A 15,753-nucleotide genomic window follows, 5' to 3' on the forward strand; every position below is an offset into this window, starting at 1 on the left:
TTGGAGGGTTTCACTTTTTCTTTTGCAAACTGCATACATTTATTTTTCTCTGAGTTCCAAGTTTGCCTCTCTCCCTTTCCCACTAGGATGTGGAATCCTGATTCTCACTGTCTCCTGCCTCTCTGGCTGCTATGAGCCTTCCTTAACACACCATCCCTCTACTCTCCATGAAACCTGGCCATTCCCATTTGGGTTTCCTGAGCAGTTTGAGCCTTACAGTACCTTCCTGACCCAGCCCTCCACCTGCAATCTTCTCCTCTCCTACAACAAACCAATGCACAAGCAGAAACACTGCAAGCAGTGGGACAATTCAGGATTGATTTTGTTGGGAAGGCAGCTCAGACTACCAAGAGCCTGAAGAAGTTGTGAATCTTGATCTAGAAGGTAACTTTGGGAATCACAGAATGGTAGTGGTTCGAGGGATCTCCAAAGATCATCCAGTCCAAGCCCCCTGCCACAGCAGTATCACCTAGAGCAGGTCACACAGGAACACATCCAGGTGGGTTTGGAATGTCCCAGAGAAGGAGACTCCACAACCTCTCTGGGCAGCCTGCTCCAGGGCTCTGGCACCCTCACAGGGAAAAACTTTCTCTTTCTGTTCCTGTGGAGCCTCCTCTGCTCCAGCTTGCACCCATTGCCCCTTGTCCTATCACAGGACATCCCTGAATAGAGCCTGGCTCCATCCTCCTATGTGCCCTGCACATCTTGATCAACATGAATGAGGTCACCCCTCAGGCTCCTCTGCTCCAAGCTCAAGAGTCCCAGCTCCCTCAGCCTTTCCTCAGCAGGGAGATGTTCCACTGCCTTCATCATCTTTGTGGCTCTGCGCTGGACTCTCTCAAACAGTTCCCTGAGGTCCTTCTTGACCTGAGGAGTTGGGAAGAGGGAATGAAAAGCCCAGGAAAGTAAGAAAAAAGCCCAGAAAAGCACCATTGATGTAAAAGTGTGCTGCAGAAAGGCCCAGCTGCCCTGCAAGACAAGCACTGCTCACATGTGTCTGCAGCAGCCTGGTGCTCAGAGAGGCTCTTCCACCTCCTGCCAGCAGCAGGTCAGAAAGGCCTGCAGGTCCTACAGCTGTCACTGCCTGTGGTCCAGGTTTGCTCCTCTGTACTGAGCTGGCTGGGGCGAGGAGCTCTGAGCTGTGGGAAGCGCTCTCTGCAGTGCAGGATGCCCCTTGCTGGAGGAGGGGTTCCTCTGTAGCAGTGACACCAGCAGCACACGGTCATTGACAGCTGGCAACAACGGCAGCGACACCACCTGCCAGCCGGTGGGGCACATCTTGCACTTCCCGCCCCACCTCTCCCCTCAAGTGGGGATGTAGCCCCAGGCAGCTGTGGCAGCAGGTGTTGGGCATCACCAGTGTAATGCCTGCTCCTGCACCATCGTCCTCCCCAAAATAGGAGTGATGAAGGTTGGCCCAAATGCTGTTTCCCTTCCCGTAGCCTGTGCTTGTGCGCACAAAACTGCACAAAGTTTGGCAAAGCCTTCATCCATATCCTGGAGCACAGAGTCACTCCTGCTCCTGTCATGCCCCAGAACTGCCAGCATATGTTGGGAGCCAGTTGGAGGCCATCAGTCTGCTATACAAAGCATCATCAAGGCTTAAGGAGAGGTCAGAATTGGGAGCTGTACAATGGAAAATGAGCACAGGGTCATTGGTGGTCAATATAATGATCATGACAAAGTGCTTGGCACAGTTCCCTAAACCAAAACCAGTCCCTAGCTCCTGCAGTCAGACCTTTCTCCCCAGATGACTGCTAGAGGACCCAGGTCTGCACCTCCTTCCACTCACACAAGAGCCCAGGGATTACCCTGTACCACCTCATCTCTGGATGGGGTAACACAACACACAGGGTGAATGTCCACCATGAGCTCACCCGGTACTGCAGCCATCCCCAGCAGTACAGAAGCTCACCTGAAGCTCTGGCAGCTGAACCAAGGCCCTGTGTGCCTAAAAGCACAAGCCTGGACTCTTCCAGTGAAAGGATGACAGAGACACAGAATTGTAGAACTACCAAATTGCTTTGCTTGGAAAAGACCTTTAAGATCAAGCCCAACCATTCTCTAACTCTGCCACAGCTGGTGCTAAACCACGACCCTCAGCACCACAGCTCTGCCTCTTTCAAACACCTCCAGGCATGGGGATCCAACCACCTCCCTGGGCAGCCTGTGCCAGGCTTTGAGAAGCCTTTCAGTCAAGAAGTTCCCAACCTAAACCTCCCCTGGTGCAACTTGAGGTCATTTCCTCTCATCCTGTCAGTAGTTACCAGGGAGAAGAGACTAATCCTCTCCTGGCTCCAACCTTCTTTCAGGGAGTTGTAGAGAGCCAGAAGGTCTCCTCTCAGCCTCCTTTTCTCCAGACTAAGTGACCCCAGTTCCCTCAGCTGCTCCTCACCAGCCCTGTTCTCCAGACCCTTCACCAAGCTTTGCTGCCCTTCTCTGGACCCAGTCCAGCACCTCAGTGTCCTCCTTGGAGTGAGGGCCCCAAAACTGAACACAACCCTCAAGGTGTGACCTCACCTGTGCTGAGTACAGGGGCACAGTCACTTCCTTACTCCTGCTGGCCACACTATTGCTGATCCAGGCCAGGATGCTGGTAGCCTCCCTGGCCACCCAGGCACAGCCCCATCATCAAAGGTCCCTGCACGTGTTTCCAGGTGGCCTGGCCAAGAGTTACAGAGGACATGGTGGTGTCACTGGAACACCTGCAAGTGCACAGCTTCCAGTTATCCCACTTGGATGGGTGTGACAAGAAAAGGAAGACTTCTCCCGACAGCACAGAGCCTCAGCAGCTCTGTGGAGCTCAGCAGTCATTGCCCTGCCCTACTCCAAAGTCCCCTGCAAGCACAAACTACTCTAGTTTTGTCTTTATCTTGCCCCATAGGAACCTTCTCTGGTCCCTAGGTGCACATATTGCCCTCCTAACTGAGAGAAAAGTCACGCACAGAACAAGCCCCAGATGGGTTTTACTTCCCAGCTGAGTGCAGTACTGAAAGCTTCAGCGTGGGCTCCAAGGAAAGCTGGAGGTGGAGGCTCAAATCTGATAAGCAGCAGCTTGTGCAAAACTTAAGTATCAATGTAGATGTATCTGAGCTGTTAGTCCAGCTGAGGTGGCAGTGGCCTGCAGTAACATCTTGCCCAGGCCTAGCCTGTGGCCATACAGCAGCAGAGTCCACTTCTGCCCCAGCATGGTGTCTTCACAGCCTCTGCAGCAGCTAACACCACAGTAGCAGCACTGCCATGCAGCACTGAAGGTAGGAAAGAAAAGCCAGGAGTCCTTATCAGAGCACTTCTGTGGGCTCCCTTCCTTCTGACAATCCAGGGCTTTACAGGCTGTCATAGTCCTCCTTCTCAGGAGACACTGAGGACTTGAACTACTGGAGAGAGTCCAGAGGAGAGCCACAGAGATGCTGAGGGGAGTGGAACACCTCATGATGAGAGGCTGAGAGAGCTGGGGCTGTTTGGGCTGGAGAAGAGCAGCCTCAGGGGCATCTCCTCAATGCTGATCAATACCTAAAGGGTGAGGGTCAGGAGGATGGAGTCAGACTCTTCTCAGTGGTGTCCAGTGACAGGACAAGGGGCAATGGACACAAACTGGAACCCAGGAGGTTCCACCTAAGCATAAAAAAAATTCTTCCTTTTGAGGTTGTCAGGGCACTGGAGCAGGCTGCCCAGAGAGCTCATGGAGTCTCCTTCTCTGGAGGCATTCCAAACCCTCCTGGATGTGTTCCTGTGTGATTGACTCTGGGTGGTCTGGCCTATGCAGGGGGGTTGGACTGGGTGATCTTCAGAGGTCCCTTCCAGCCCCCACCATGTTGTGATTCTGCATGATTCTGTGACTTGTCCCTTTGCTGGGTGTGACAAGGGTGTGTTCACAGCATGCAGTGAGCCTCTGTAAGGGCTTCCCGGAGCCTTCTCTTCTCCAGGCTGAACAGCCCCAGCCTGTCCTCATAGCAGAGGTTCTCCAGCCCCATGATCATCTTTGTGGCCTCCTCTGGACCTGCTCCATCAGGTCCATGTATCTCCTGTGCTGGGGGCTCCAGAGCTGGACACAGCACTGCAGGTGAGGTCTCCCCAGAGCAGAGCAGAGAGGCAGAATCAGCTCTCTCCATCTCGGGCCATGCTGCTTTACATGCTGCCATTGGCCTTCCCTGCTGCAGGTGCCCATTGCTGGCTCATGTCAGCTTCTCATCCACCAGCACCCCCAAGTCCTTTTCTGCAGGGCTGCTCTCAGTCTCATCACCCCTCAGGCTGTGTTGATATCTAGCATTGTCCCACCCAGTTCTGCTGAACTAAAACCCCAGGGGCTGAGATTACCCCATCCCACAGCCCTACCTCCTGAAGCTCTTCCTGCTCTCAGTTTATTCCTGCCCTCTGAGCCCAACACCAGCAGGCCACAGTCAATACTGTCAGCCCGATCTGCCACAGCAGCCCACATGAGTCACACTCCCTGCAGGCTCTGCAGCAAAGCACTCACAACCCTCAGCCTTCAGAGCCCAATGACCCTGCCTGCTCCTTCACACATTCCCAAGGTCTAGAAAGGAGGAAGCTGTGCACTTCAGCCTCTCCTAGTTTCTTTTATTTCAGAGGGGGAAAAAAGAACAACAGTTTTCAGCATCCATTTAAGTGTCTCATCAGCCTAATGCAGCTGCAGAGGGATAGCAGCTTCCATCCACCCTTCTTGGAGATGAGGGTGGAGTAGGAGTACCAAACCCCTCCAGGTGCTCAGCTCTGGACTGGCTACTTCCTTGATGGCATTGCCAAGCACGTTTACCAGGAGGGCCCCCAAGGCTTTGTTAAAGCATTCACCTCCAAACCACAGGGGCTGCCTTTGTCTCATGCAAGTCAGCATCTTTCCCCAGCAGCTCCCCTGAAGAAGTATTTGGCTCTCCTCCCATTCATTTTCAAGCCAGCCTGGCCAAGCCTCAGAGGTGCTTCCAGATCTGGAGAACTGGAGAACAGCAGAATAAGAGGGGGTGGCAGAGACTGCCTTGCTGGCAAGGCATCAAAAGGGGAGAGAGGAGAAAACCCTGCTCCTTAGTGCTCCAGCACCAGCTGGCTGGTGTCAAAGTGCTTGTTTCAGGCTCCAGTGCTGGGAGTTCCCTCTTTCGAGCTTGTCTGTGTGCTGTGTGGAGGTGGGGTCCTGGAGATGAACAGCAGTAAATGATGCTGGCCCTGTGAAAACCATGGCTCTGGAGGGGCTACCACACCAGCTGGAATGACAAAGGGAGCCAGAGAGATTCCCTGGCATGGGTCAGCTGCATCCATTGTGTCAGCAGCACTCCTGAAATCCCAGCTCATTTTTTAATTAAGAAAAGATTGTTCTGGTCTCCAGCAACCTCAGAGAAACCTTGACAAGCTGGAGGACCAGGCGGTAAAATGAAAATTGCAGTTCTGTGTTACAAATCCAAAGGAAAGAGATCATTTCAGCTCCTTCCAGGTATCTTACAGGGCCCAGATTAATGATTCAAGAGCTCCTAATTACCCTGTCTGTGCATGAGAACAAACAAGTGTTCAGTAACTCTGGGAAGTGGCATCATTAAATTCTGAAGTAGCATTTTTACATCCTTTACTGACTGCAACTCACTGTGCTGGGACATCAGTGAGGCCACAAGGGCAGGAGAGAGGAAAAAGGGGTCAGAGAAGAGCACTCAGAGCATTGCATTGGATGGCATAGGGGAAGCAGGAGGACACACACAGCTCTGCTGCATGGCATGGAGTGTCCTGACAACCAGGTGACTGACAAGCATGCCCTAGGATCACAGACACACAGAATGTTAGGGGTTGGAAGGGACCTCCAAAGATCATCCAGTCCAACTCCCCCTGCCAGAGCAGCATCACCTAGGGCAGGTCACACAGGAACACATCCAGGTGGGTTTGGAATGTCTGTAAAGGAAATGAGTCCACAACCTCTCTGGGCAGCCTGCTCCAGGGCTCTGGTACCCTCACAGGGAAAAACTTTCTCTTTCTGTTCCTGTGGAGCCTCCTCTGCTCCAGCTTGCACCCATTGCCCCTTGTCCTGTCATTGAACATTCCTGAGCAGAGCCTGGCTCCATCCTCCTATGTGCCCTGCACATCTTGATCAACATGAATGAGGTCACCCCTCAGGCTCCTCTGCTCCAGGCTAAAGAGCCCCAGCTCCTCCCTCAGCAGGGAGATGTTCCACTGCCTTCAGCATCTTTGTGGGTGTGCTGGACTCTCTCACGCAGTTCCCTGAGGTCATTCTTGAACTGAGGGGCCCAGAACTGGACACAATATTCCTGCTGTGGCCTCACCAGGGCAAAGAAGAGAGGCAGGAGAACCTCTATGGAACTCTTTACCTCACCCCTTCTAATCCACCCCAGGATGCCCTTGGCCTTCTTGGCCACATTGCTGGCTCATGGGCATCCTTCTGTCCACCAGGACCCCCAGGTCCCTTTCCCCAGAGCTGCTCTCCAACAGGTTAGTCCCCAACCTATCCTGGTCCATGGGGTTCTTCTCTCCCAGATGCAGACTCTACACTTGGCCTTGTTGGATTTCACTCGGATTTCATTCAATTTCTCCCCAGGCAGCTCTCCAGCCTGTCCAGGTCTGGCTGAATAGCAGCACAGCCTGAGGGGGTGTCAGCCACTGCTCTCAGTTCGATGTCATCAGCAAACTTGCTTCATTTCCTCAAGGAAAATCTCATACACAAATATTTATGTATGTGACAGGAGAAAAAATTGTTTAGAAGGTGCCCAGCTGTGTAAGGAAAAACATCCAGCTATAAACAAGCATCCACAGCTTCAAAAGAGCAAGCCCTTCATGTTTCTGCATAGCTCATGATCAGCAGTGGTCCTTTGTCCCCTGATGTAAGCCATTGTCACTTGCCCATTCTGCAGATGAGTTATCTAAGGAATATCACTAAATCTTTCCGTCTGCTTCTAGAAATAGAATCCAAGGTTTGGCTATGACAAATCCTCACTGCAGTCACTGCCTCTGCTGAAGGAATGTGCTAACATATCTGCTTGGCTGGGTTCTTCTCAGCCATTAACCATACCCTGCTCAGAGAGCTAGGGAAGAATGCCAGGAAGCCTGATTGAAAGCACATCACCGTAGCCTCACAAGAGGCTGTGTAAAGTCATGTTGGGGCTCTGAGGCTGGATTTTATTGCATCCATGATCTGTGAGAAATGTGTGAAACCTCCCACAGTCACTACCAAAGTCCTGGGCACAAGCTGCAAACCATCATAGAATGCTTTGGGTTGGAAGGGACCTCCAAAGGTCATCCAGTCCAAACCCCCCTGCAGTCAGAAGGGACATCCTCCGCTAGATCAGCTTGCTCAGAGCATTGTCCAGCCTGACCTTGAAGATCTATAGGGATGGGGCCTCAAATACCCCTCTGGACAATCAGTTGCAGTATTCCAGCACTCTCATGGTGCAGAACTTGTTCCTAACATCCAATCTAAATCTGTTCTTCTCTCATTTCAAACCATTGTCCCTTGTCCTGTGACTGCAGGCCATTGCAAACAGTCCCTCTGCAGCCTTCTGTAGCCTTAAAGGTACTGGAAAGCTGCTATTAGGTCTCCCTAGAGCCTTCTCTTCTCCAGGCTAAACAACCCCAGCTCCCTCAGGCTGTGAAGTGGATTTGATTATTTTGTTAATGCTTTACCTTTAGGTTACTGGTGTTTGTTTCTTGCTTCATGAGCTCTGTTACTTTAAGAATCCAGGGCACCTCTGGGAAGAGCATTTCCCTGGACCTGCAGAGCTGCTGTCCAGAAACAGCTGACCTTTATGCAATGAACTTCTCCAGAAAACATTTCTTACCCTGGCAATGTAGCTGTGTGTTCATTTGGGCCTGGATGCCTCAGGATGTTTTAGTGAGCTGCTGATCCTTTAGAAGTCTGATCAGAGCCCGGCCTGTCTCTGTAGGAATTAAAAATCACTCTCAGCTCCTTGAAGCCTTCCAAGAGATGAGTCTGTGGGAGGTCTCACGTCTAGCTTGGACTTCCTAGATACACAGGGAACCCTGCACCGTGGAGCTTCAGGATTCCTAGATCCAAGCACTGGCACTCCTCTGCATGAGTACTGCAAATACGCAGCATGTACACAGTCATGACCCAGTTCTCATCAAAACCAGTGAAACCAGGTGTCTAGAAATCATAGGCAAATAGAGAGAGTCTTTGAAATCCATTTAGATGGATGGATGGATGGATGGATGGATGGATGGATAGATGGATGGATCCCAGCCCTAGGGTAAAAACTCCCCTTCCCACAAAGCTCATTCCACTTCACAGTAAATCCTGTATTTTGTGCTTTCCTTCAAACCAAGAACCCAGCCACATCTGCAAACACAAGAAGCCTTTTCAAGGTAGGAGGACCTGTCTCCATCCAGCTCTGCTCACTAGTCTCTGTCAGGTGTAGCCCAAGGCATAAAGTGGTGCTGGCATGCAGCATGCTCCTACCTGAGCAGAGCTCAGGCAGGCAGGCAGCATGGAAAGTGCAGGAAGCTTGGTTTGCTGTTTCCCTGAGATAACAAAGAGGATTTGTTCACCCACGCAGGCAGGCTAACAGCTCACACGAAGGAGACTCAACTTCTGAATCAGAAGAGGCTGGTAATGTGGAAGTTATCACATCAAGTAATTCATACAAATGACAATTGGAGCTGCACAGAAGTTTACACTTGGGGATGCAGACCTCCTCACTTCAAGGCATAAACCTTGTCCACCTAGAGATTTTGGTAGACAGCAGTTCCTGAAAGGAACTAGGGCAAGGAAGGTGTTGGTGCCTTCATTTCAGTAGCAAGATAGTACCAGCAAAATGAAATGTCTCTTGTGAAGGTGTTTGAGCCAGGATTGCTCCACAGAGGTGACACAGCTGGAGGTGTAGCTTTACCCTTCTGACATGACCCAGTCATTCCACTGAGTACTACTCCTACTCTGTCTCCTTCTACTCCTCTCCTTTCCTTGTTTGTGGGACCAGGCTGCTGGCTGGTGATGGAAGAGGCCATCACAACTGCATCGGCCGGCTCTGCTACCACGGCTCCCCCTGGGAGCGGGTGTCCTGGACACCCTACGCTCCGCACGTCCCTCGCCGGCCCCTCTGCCAGCACCAGCTCTTTGCCTTTCCCCTCCTGTCGGCACCGTATTCCCAACCCCTTTTACAGCCCTAGCGCGAATTCATAACCAGCTTCCTCTGGGCATGGGGAGCCCAGCACCATCTTTGTGCTGCAACTCCTACTCGCCGTGCCACGGGAGGGGATGCACAGCGAGGGGCACCGGCTGGGGCCCAGCGGCAGCAACTGGACCACGTCCCGGAGCCGCGCGTATTCCGAGGGCTGGGGCCGGGGCCGGGGCCGGGGTCGGGGCCGCGGTTGGGGCCGCGGTTGGGGCCGGTGCGGCGGCGGCTGCTGCGGCGTCCGTCCGTCCGTCCCGCCCCCTGGCTGCTCGGCCCGGTGGTGCTCTCGCCGCCGCCGTCGCCGTCTCCCGTCGCCGCTCCCCGCCCCTCGCCCCTCGCCGTCGCCCCGCCTGGCGGATGGCCGGAGCGCGGGGCCGGGGCGGCTGCCGCAGGGGAGCGGGGAGCGGGCAGCAGCGGGGCAGCGGCGCGCACAGCCGCGCGGGGCGCCCGTCGCCATGGCAGCGCCGGCTCCGGCGAGAGGTAAGATGGGTCCCTCCGGGCCCCCGCCGCCGCGACGCGGCCGGCCCCCGCCGCCGCCGGGCACGGGGCGCGTCCCGAGGAGCCCCGCGGGTCCCGCGGCCCCCGCCCGACGCGGCCCTGCCCGGCCCCGGGCCGCCCGACCGCTTCCCTCCGCTCCGCCGGGCGAGGCTCGGGGCGACCCGACCCGGCCCGGCCCGCCGCCGCCCCACCGGCCGCCGCGGGAGCCGCAGCCTTGCCCGGGGAAGCGGCGGCACTCATCCCCGAGGCTCGGGCCGGCCGCATCCCCCGGCAGCCCGATGTTTTCCACTCTTGCTTGCAGCGATTCTGGGTCATCGCCCGCTCGGATCCCCCTCCCTTGCCGTCCCCTGAGGCACCAGCCCCGGGAGCCCCTGGCCGCAGGTGGGGCGGGCGGTGGGATGGAGTGGTGCGCGGCGGCCGGGGAGCAGGGCCAGGTGAGGATGGGTTTCCCCGAACGGGCTGACCTGCACCGCCGCCGGGTCTCTCCCGTCTCTGAGAGCGGGAGGACCACGGCTCGGCGCAGAATTGGTCCCCCAAGCCAGCAGAGGCGGGAGGATTCTTGCCTCATCCAGGGAGCAGCGTGGGCCACCAGAACAAGCTGGGTGGGAAGGGCAGCAGCAGCAGATGCTACAAGGAAAATCGTTCCCGTGGGATCATCAGGGCTGGCTAGCTTGGTAACTGTTTCAAAAGGCCACAGGCCTGACTGTGACAGTGATGGCACTGGAGTGGAGAAAAAGCATGAACTAGGGCAGAACGAAGTGCTACATTCAAGGAGGGAAAGCTTCAGGTGGCTACAGAGAAGGTGAGAAGAACTGGAGAAGCAGAAGGGGAGGGGTATGGGTAAGAACTCAGCCACAAGTTCAGCCTAGGGGGACACTGATCCATCCACAGACAGATTGTTACATCTGTTCCAGTCAAGGTGTGAAGCAGACGTAATACCCTCCTGGAATACACTGGTTGAGCTGTCCCCTTCTAATTGAAGCGAGGAGAGGGGGTCTGAGCTGCTAGGACCAGGGGTTGATGGCAAAGGTGAGTAGTCCCAGGACTAGATGAGCAGTCTCGTTCGATGGGTTTGTGACCGTGGGGTGTGTGGAGACCAGAGCTGCTCTAGAAGAAATGTGCCAGATGGGCAAGGCACATGGCCCAGAGCCTGTGGGATGGCAGAGTACGAGCTGGAGTGATGGCACACACGTACAGCTGGGGCAAGAGGGCAGCAGCAGGTTATAACTGAGAGCACCAGTGGAGAAAAGCTGAGTCCACAGACTGTCAGAGCTGTGGGAGCTGTAACAGGAGTGAGGGATGTCAGAGCGGGTGTGTGGGGAGGGCAGGACCTGCGTGGCAGGGAGCAATGCAAATCAGGCCTTCCAGGACAGAAATGTCAGTAGTAACACTTTGGATGGGGAGCACCCAAAGCTCCCTTTGAATGGAAGGACAGAGAGCACAGGGTGTCTCAGCAGCACTGGAGGGAGTTGCTGGGAGCCAGTCTGGCCTGAAGCACACAGGGACAGTGCAAATCTGGCTCTTCTGTTGGCTGAAAAACACAGGGAGTCCTCTGCAAAGCCTAAATCATGACAAGGTGTTTGTGTGGGCATGGCGAGGGAGAGATCTGGGGAGACAGAAAGATCTGAAATTACTCTTTCTATTTTCTACAGTGAATCTCGTGCCCTGAATTTCCGAGGGAGTCTTTGAAAAGGATCTTCCCCTCCCCGACATCTCCCTGTTGTTTGCCAGGTCTGCCCTGTGCTGTGCAGGAAAGCTTGAAGAGCAGGCTGAGCCCTGAAGGACAACAAAAAGGACAACACAGTGAGGGTACTGTGAGGTCTTACACAGGGAACCCTCTACTCTCCTCACCCTTCAGTCTCTGACAGCCTTGGCAGGAGCCTCTGCCTGGCCACAAGCGTGGCATTTGGTGAGAGGGGTATTACACACAGTGTATGCACCCCCTTCACTATTCCTGCAGGACCTTTGTCCTGTGTCCCATCTTCTCAGAAACCTTTGGCTATCTCCTCAGTCACTAGGACACTGGGCAGCAGGCATCTGCTACTACCAAACTGTTCAGAGTCCCCGGCAATCCCCATTTGTGTGTGGCCTTCACCAGGCCCAGCAGAAGGTGGTCCCTGAGACAGAGGGTGCCTGGTGTGCACTTGAAGTAAGGAGAGCTTTTTCCTTGGGGGAAGAGTGGACAAGGGGGATGAAATAGATGGGGAGAGAAAAAAAAAGTGAGGCTCAGCAAGTAGGGGAAGAAGCTCTGGCAAGTGTTCATGAGAGAGAAAGAAGGTGGAAGAAAGAAAAAAAAAGAGAACAAGGGAAAAAACAGGTGGAAAAGTTAAAACAAGGGGAAGAAATATAAGCACACAGAGTGGAAGGGGAGGACTGAGACAGTTGACTGCTGTTCCACTTAGCACCTGGTGGCAATGCCTTGAGGAAATCCAGTGTGCGTGCACCTTGTGTGGCAGCAGCAGATGAGGAGGGACGTGGCTCCCCCAGCGTGGAGCCCCCCTCACAGAGCCCGAGCAGCAGAGACAGGGAGCAACCGAGTAGGGCTGGCAGCATGGGGGACTCTGAATCAGAGTCCACCTTGCACAACAACTCACTGTGGTGGCTGGCATGTGGGATGCTAGCCCTGTTGGCCAACTCTTGGATTATCCTCAGCATCACAGCCAAACAACAGAAACACAAGCCCCTGGAGCTGCTGCTGTGCTTCCTTGCCGGGACACACATCCTCATGGCAGCAGTGCCGCTCACCACCTACGCTGTGGTGCAGCTGCGGCGGGAGTCCTCCGACTACGACTGGAATGAAAGCATCTGCAAGGTCTTTGTCTCCACGTACTACACCCTGGCCCTGGCCACCTGCTTTACAGTGGCTTCCCTCTCCTACCACCGGATGTGGATGGTGAGGTGGCCGGTCAACTACCGGCTGAGCAATGCCAAGAAGCAGGCTCTGCACGCAGTCATGGGTATCTGGATGGTGTCCTTCATCCTGTCCACGCTGCCCTCCATCGGCTGGCACAACAACGGCGAGCGCTACTACGCCCGTGGCTGCCAGTTCATCGTCAGCAAGATAGGGCTGGGCTTCGGGGTCTGCTTCAGCCTCCTGCTGCTCGGAGGAATCGTCATGGGCTTGGTGTGCGTGGGGATCACTTTCTACCAGACTCTGTGGGCACACAGAAGACTCCAGCGCTGTCGCCATCAGAGAGCAGAGGAAGCGTCGTCCTGCTCTTCATCAGCACACGCCACTTTCAACGTGCCAGCCATCGTGGTGGAGGATGTCCGAGGCAAAAGAAGGTCTTCCCTGGATGGCTCTGAGTCAGCCAAGACCTCCCTGCAGATGACCAACCTTATCAGTGCGATTGTCTTTCTGTATGACACACTCACCGGGGTACCCATCTTGGTAAGCAGCAAGTTCTCTCTTTGCCTTCAGAGCCTACAGTTAAACTTAGATTGACAGTTTGCTAAAGTTTTAGAGAGGAAACTCCATCCTCTGTCAGCCACAGAGCTGCTGGCTCTGAATCTGTTCTTCTGAGGGCTGGTTTTATAAAGATTGCAGGAGTTGTCTCATCACTCCACAGCAGCATGTTCTTGAGACAAGCCTAAGCCTGGGGTTCCACACCACACAGACAGAGCCACTGTGAAAGTTTAAAGTGGCTAAGAAGAGAGGAAATCACTCTGCAAAGTTACAGGGAGATCTACCCCTGTGAAAACAATCAGATTCCTGCTTCTGGACAGCTGATACACCAGCTTTAAAAGCTGCTGCAGACAGGTTTTCCTTCTGCTCGTATGATTGTAGTCAGCATTTGGATTTTGGCTGGCTGCTTGATTCTCTGCAAAGCTGGAGACCTTGGGAGTCTCTCAGATGGAACCATTAAGAGAATAGAGGCTTAGTCACAGCCTGGTTTTTTTTCTTCCCAGTGGCTGTGTCCTTTGTTAGCACCTATTTAGCTCCAGCTCCTAATGAGCACTGGGAAGAAGGTCTCATGCTGGAGATAGATCCAGCAAACATGGGGCAACACCCCAGGAAGGGTTTTTCAAAGGGATGTGGTGTAATTGCTTGGCAAATCTTTTGCAGACAGATTCCCTTTTACTATGGAAGTGCCTCCTGTTGCCTTTCTCCTTTGATCCCCACTTCTGTCTTTCTTAGCCTCATTTCTCCCTCTTCCCTTGAAGGTTGTGAGTTTCTTCAGCCTGCGCTATGATACGGCCCCCACCTGGATGGTCCTGGCTGTGCTGTGGTGCTCCATGGTGCAGACCCTGCTGCTCCCCTCCTTCATCTGGTCCTGCGAGCGCTACCGAGCGGATCTCCGCACCGTGTGGGAGCAGTGTGTGGCTATCATGTCTGAGGATGATGGGGATGATGGTAAGCTCCTCACCACCCCGCAGGCACCTTCCTTCACTAACCGCCCCCCCGCTCCAAGAAACTACAGAGGAAAGAGGAGTCTGCCTTGGGAAAAGGATCTGACAGCACCAGGAGTGGTGTTGTGGGTGGCTAGGTAGGATTCATCTTACAGTTAGAAGTCAGAAACCATGAGAAAATTTATTCTGGAAAAGGCTCTGCCACTCATTTGCTGCCTTAGGACTCTCAGCATCCAGGAAAAATTAGCGCAACAGTAGATGCAAGAGTAGAGACAATATGAACAGCTGCCAAACCACAGTGCAAGTAGCTTGCTGGGCTTCAGCCCAGCTCACTGATCCAAAGGTCCAAGTTCTGGCAGGGAGCAATTCAAAACCAAGACAAAAGGAACAGGGCAATTTCTGAGCGCTTTAGCACTGCTGCAAGCAGAAGGATGAGGTCCTTGTTCAGAGATGAGCCCTGAAGGCCACAAGTAGGGTTGCAGATAGCAGACAAGCATTAGGATGGCATCCAGGTGCCCTGATAATGCTCCTCTTGTGACTGGCAAGCACTGACTGCCATCCTCCTCTTTCACAACAGATGGTGTGTGTGATGATTACGGCGATGGCAGGATCTGCAAGGTGAGATTTGATGCGAATGGCGCCGCAGCCGTGAAGCGGGATTCCCGGGACATCAAGCTGCTACCCATGCACCACATGCTGTTGCCCCAAGACAAGGTGCATTACCTGCAGGTGAGCCCAGAGCCAGCAGGAGCAGCCTCTCAACCCACTTTCTTCTCTGCTGGTCTCCCACACCTTTGTGTCCTCTTGACTCTCTCCTCCGAGAAAGCTTCAGCTACTCTCCTCCTGTTCTAGCTCTTCAAGCCTTCCATCACCTGCCCCCTTCTCTGTTTTCTAGGTCCCTCTCTCTCGGAGAATGTCACATGATGAGACTAACATCTTTGCCACCCACCGCTCTGCTCCATCCTTCCTACACAAGTGGTCCTCGTCTGACGACATCCGCATCTCCACTCCCCGCAAGCCCGGCGGCCCCGGCTTCTTGCCTTCTCAGCTGCATGACTACCAGCAGCGCCGGCGGCCCCCCGAGGATGAGCTGACCACCCTTCGGCAGTTCCTGGAGGCGGGGCTGATACCGCGGGCCGCCAGCTCCAGCGCCTGCTTCTTCCGAGATGAGATCACCACCTTCATCGATGAGACGCCGCAGCCCAGCCCGGCCTGCAGCCCGCGGCACTCCCGGCTCCTGCTAGCAGCGCACCGAGACCGGCGCCTCTCCCTCGGCAGCAGGGAGGAGGAGAATGCTGACTGGCCTCGGCGCTGCTCCTTGGCCGCCAACGAAGCCTGGCACCTGCAGGACGGAGAGGAGGCACCGCATGAAAGGACCCTTGAGGCCTGTGAGGCACAGACCTGCCAGGATCCCAGACTATGAGAGACAGCATCAAAAACGTTCAGTGCCATCACGATTTTTAAATAAGACTTCCAAGCGTTCCCTCTTGTCCCGGGACCCGATCACTACTTCACATTCTCATCTCTTGCCAAGCAGCAGGAAGGAAGCACCGGGGGGGGAGGGGGAAAGAAGTGGGACAGACCCGCTGACGGGCGTGGGAAGGACTGACAGCCTGTGCCTGCTCTCAGGTTCCAAACACACCCTCTGCTGCCACTGCCACTCGGCACCCTCGCCAGCCCCATCCCTTTGTGAGCTCCACCCTCGCCTCCACTCTGCCCTGAGACAATGCAGGCGCAGAATGGCATTAAAATTCTATCTTTGGAGTGTCAA

At 54.5% G+C, this 15,753-nt stretch overlaps 1 protein-coding gene across 2 annotated transcripts; it reads left to right on the plus strand.

Moving 5' to 3' along the window:
• Nucleotides 1-9,429: 9,429 nt before the first annotated feature.
• On the plus strand, nt 9,430-15,753 carry GPR162 (G protein-coupled receptor 162). Of its 2 annotated transcripts, XM_068142037.1 has the most exons (6): nt 9,430-9,614; nt 10,547-10,661; nt 11,285-13,023; nt 13,797-13,986; nt 14,560-14,711; nt 14,878-15,753. In XM_068142037.1, the coding sequence occupies exons 3-6, from the start codon at nt 12,184-12,186 to the stop codon at nt 15,403-15,405; spliced, it is 1,710 nt and encodes a 569-aa protein (XP_067998138.1). In that variant the 5' UTR covers nt 9,430-9,614; nt 10,547-10,661; nt 11,285-12,183; the 3' UTR covers nt 15,406-15,753. The 2 variants fall into 2 exon arrangements, with proteins under 2 accessions (XP_067998138.1, XP_067998139.1); XM_068142038.1 differs by lacking the exon at nt 10,547-10,661.

This window comes from Melanerpes formicivorus, unplaced genomic scaffold (assembly GCF_026170545.1).
Source record: "Melanerpes formicivorus ecotype bairdi unplaced genomic scaffold, bMelFor1.0.p_v2 SCAF_8, whole genome shotgun sequence".
NCBI classification, from domain to species: domain Eukaryota; kingdom Metazoa; phylum Chordata; class Aves; order Piciformes; family Picidae; genus Melanerpes; species Melanerpes formicivorus.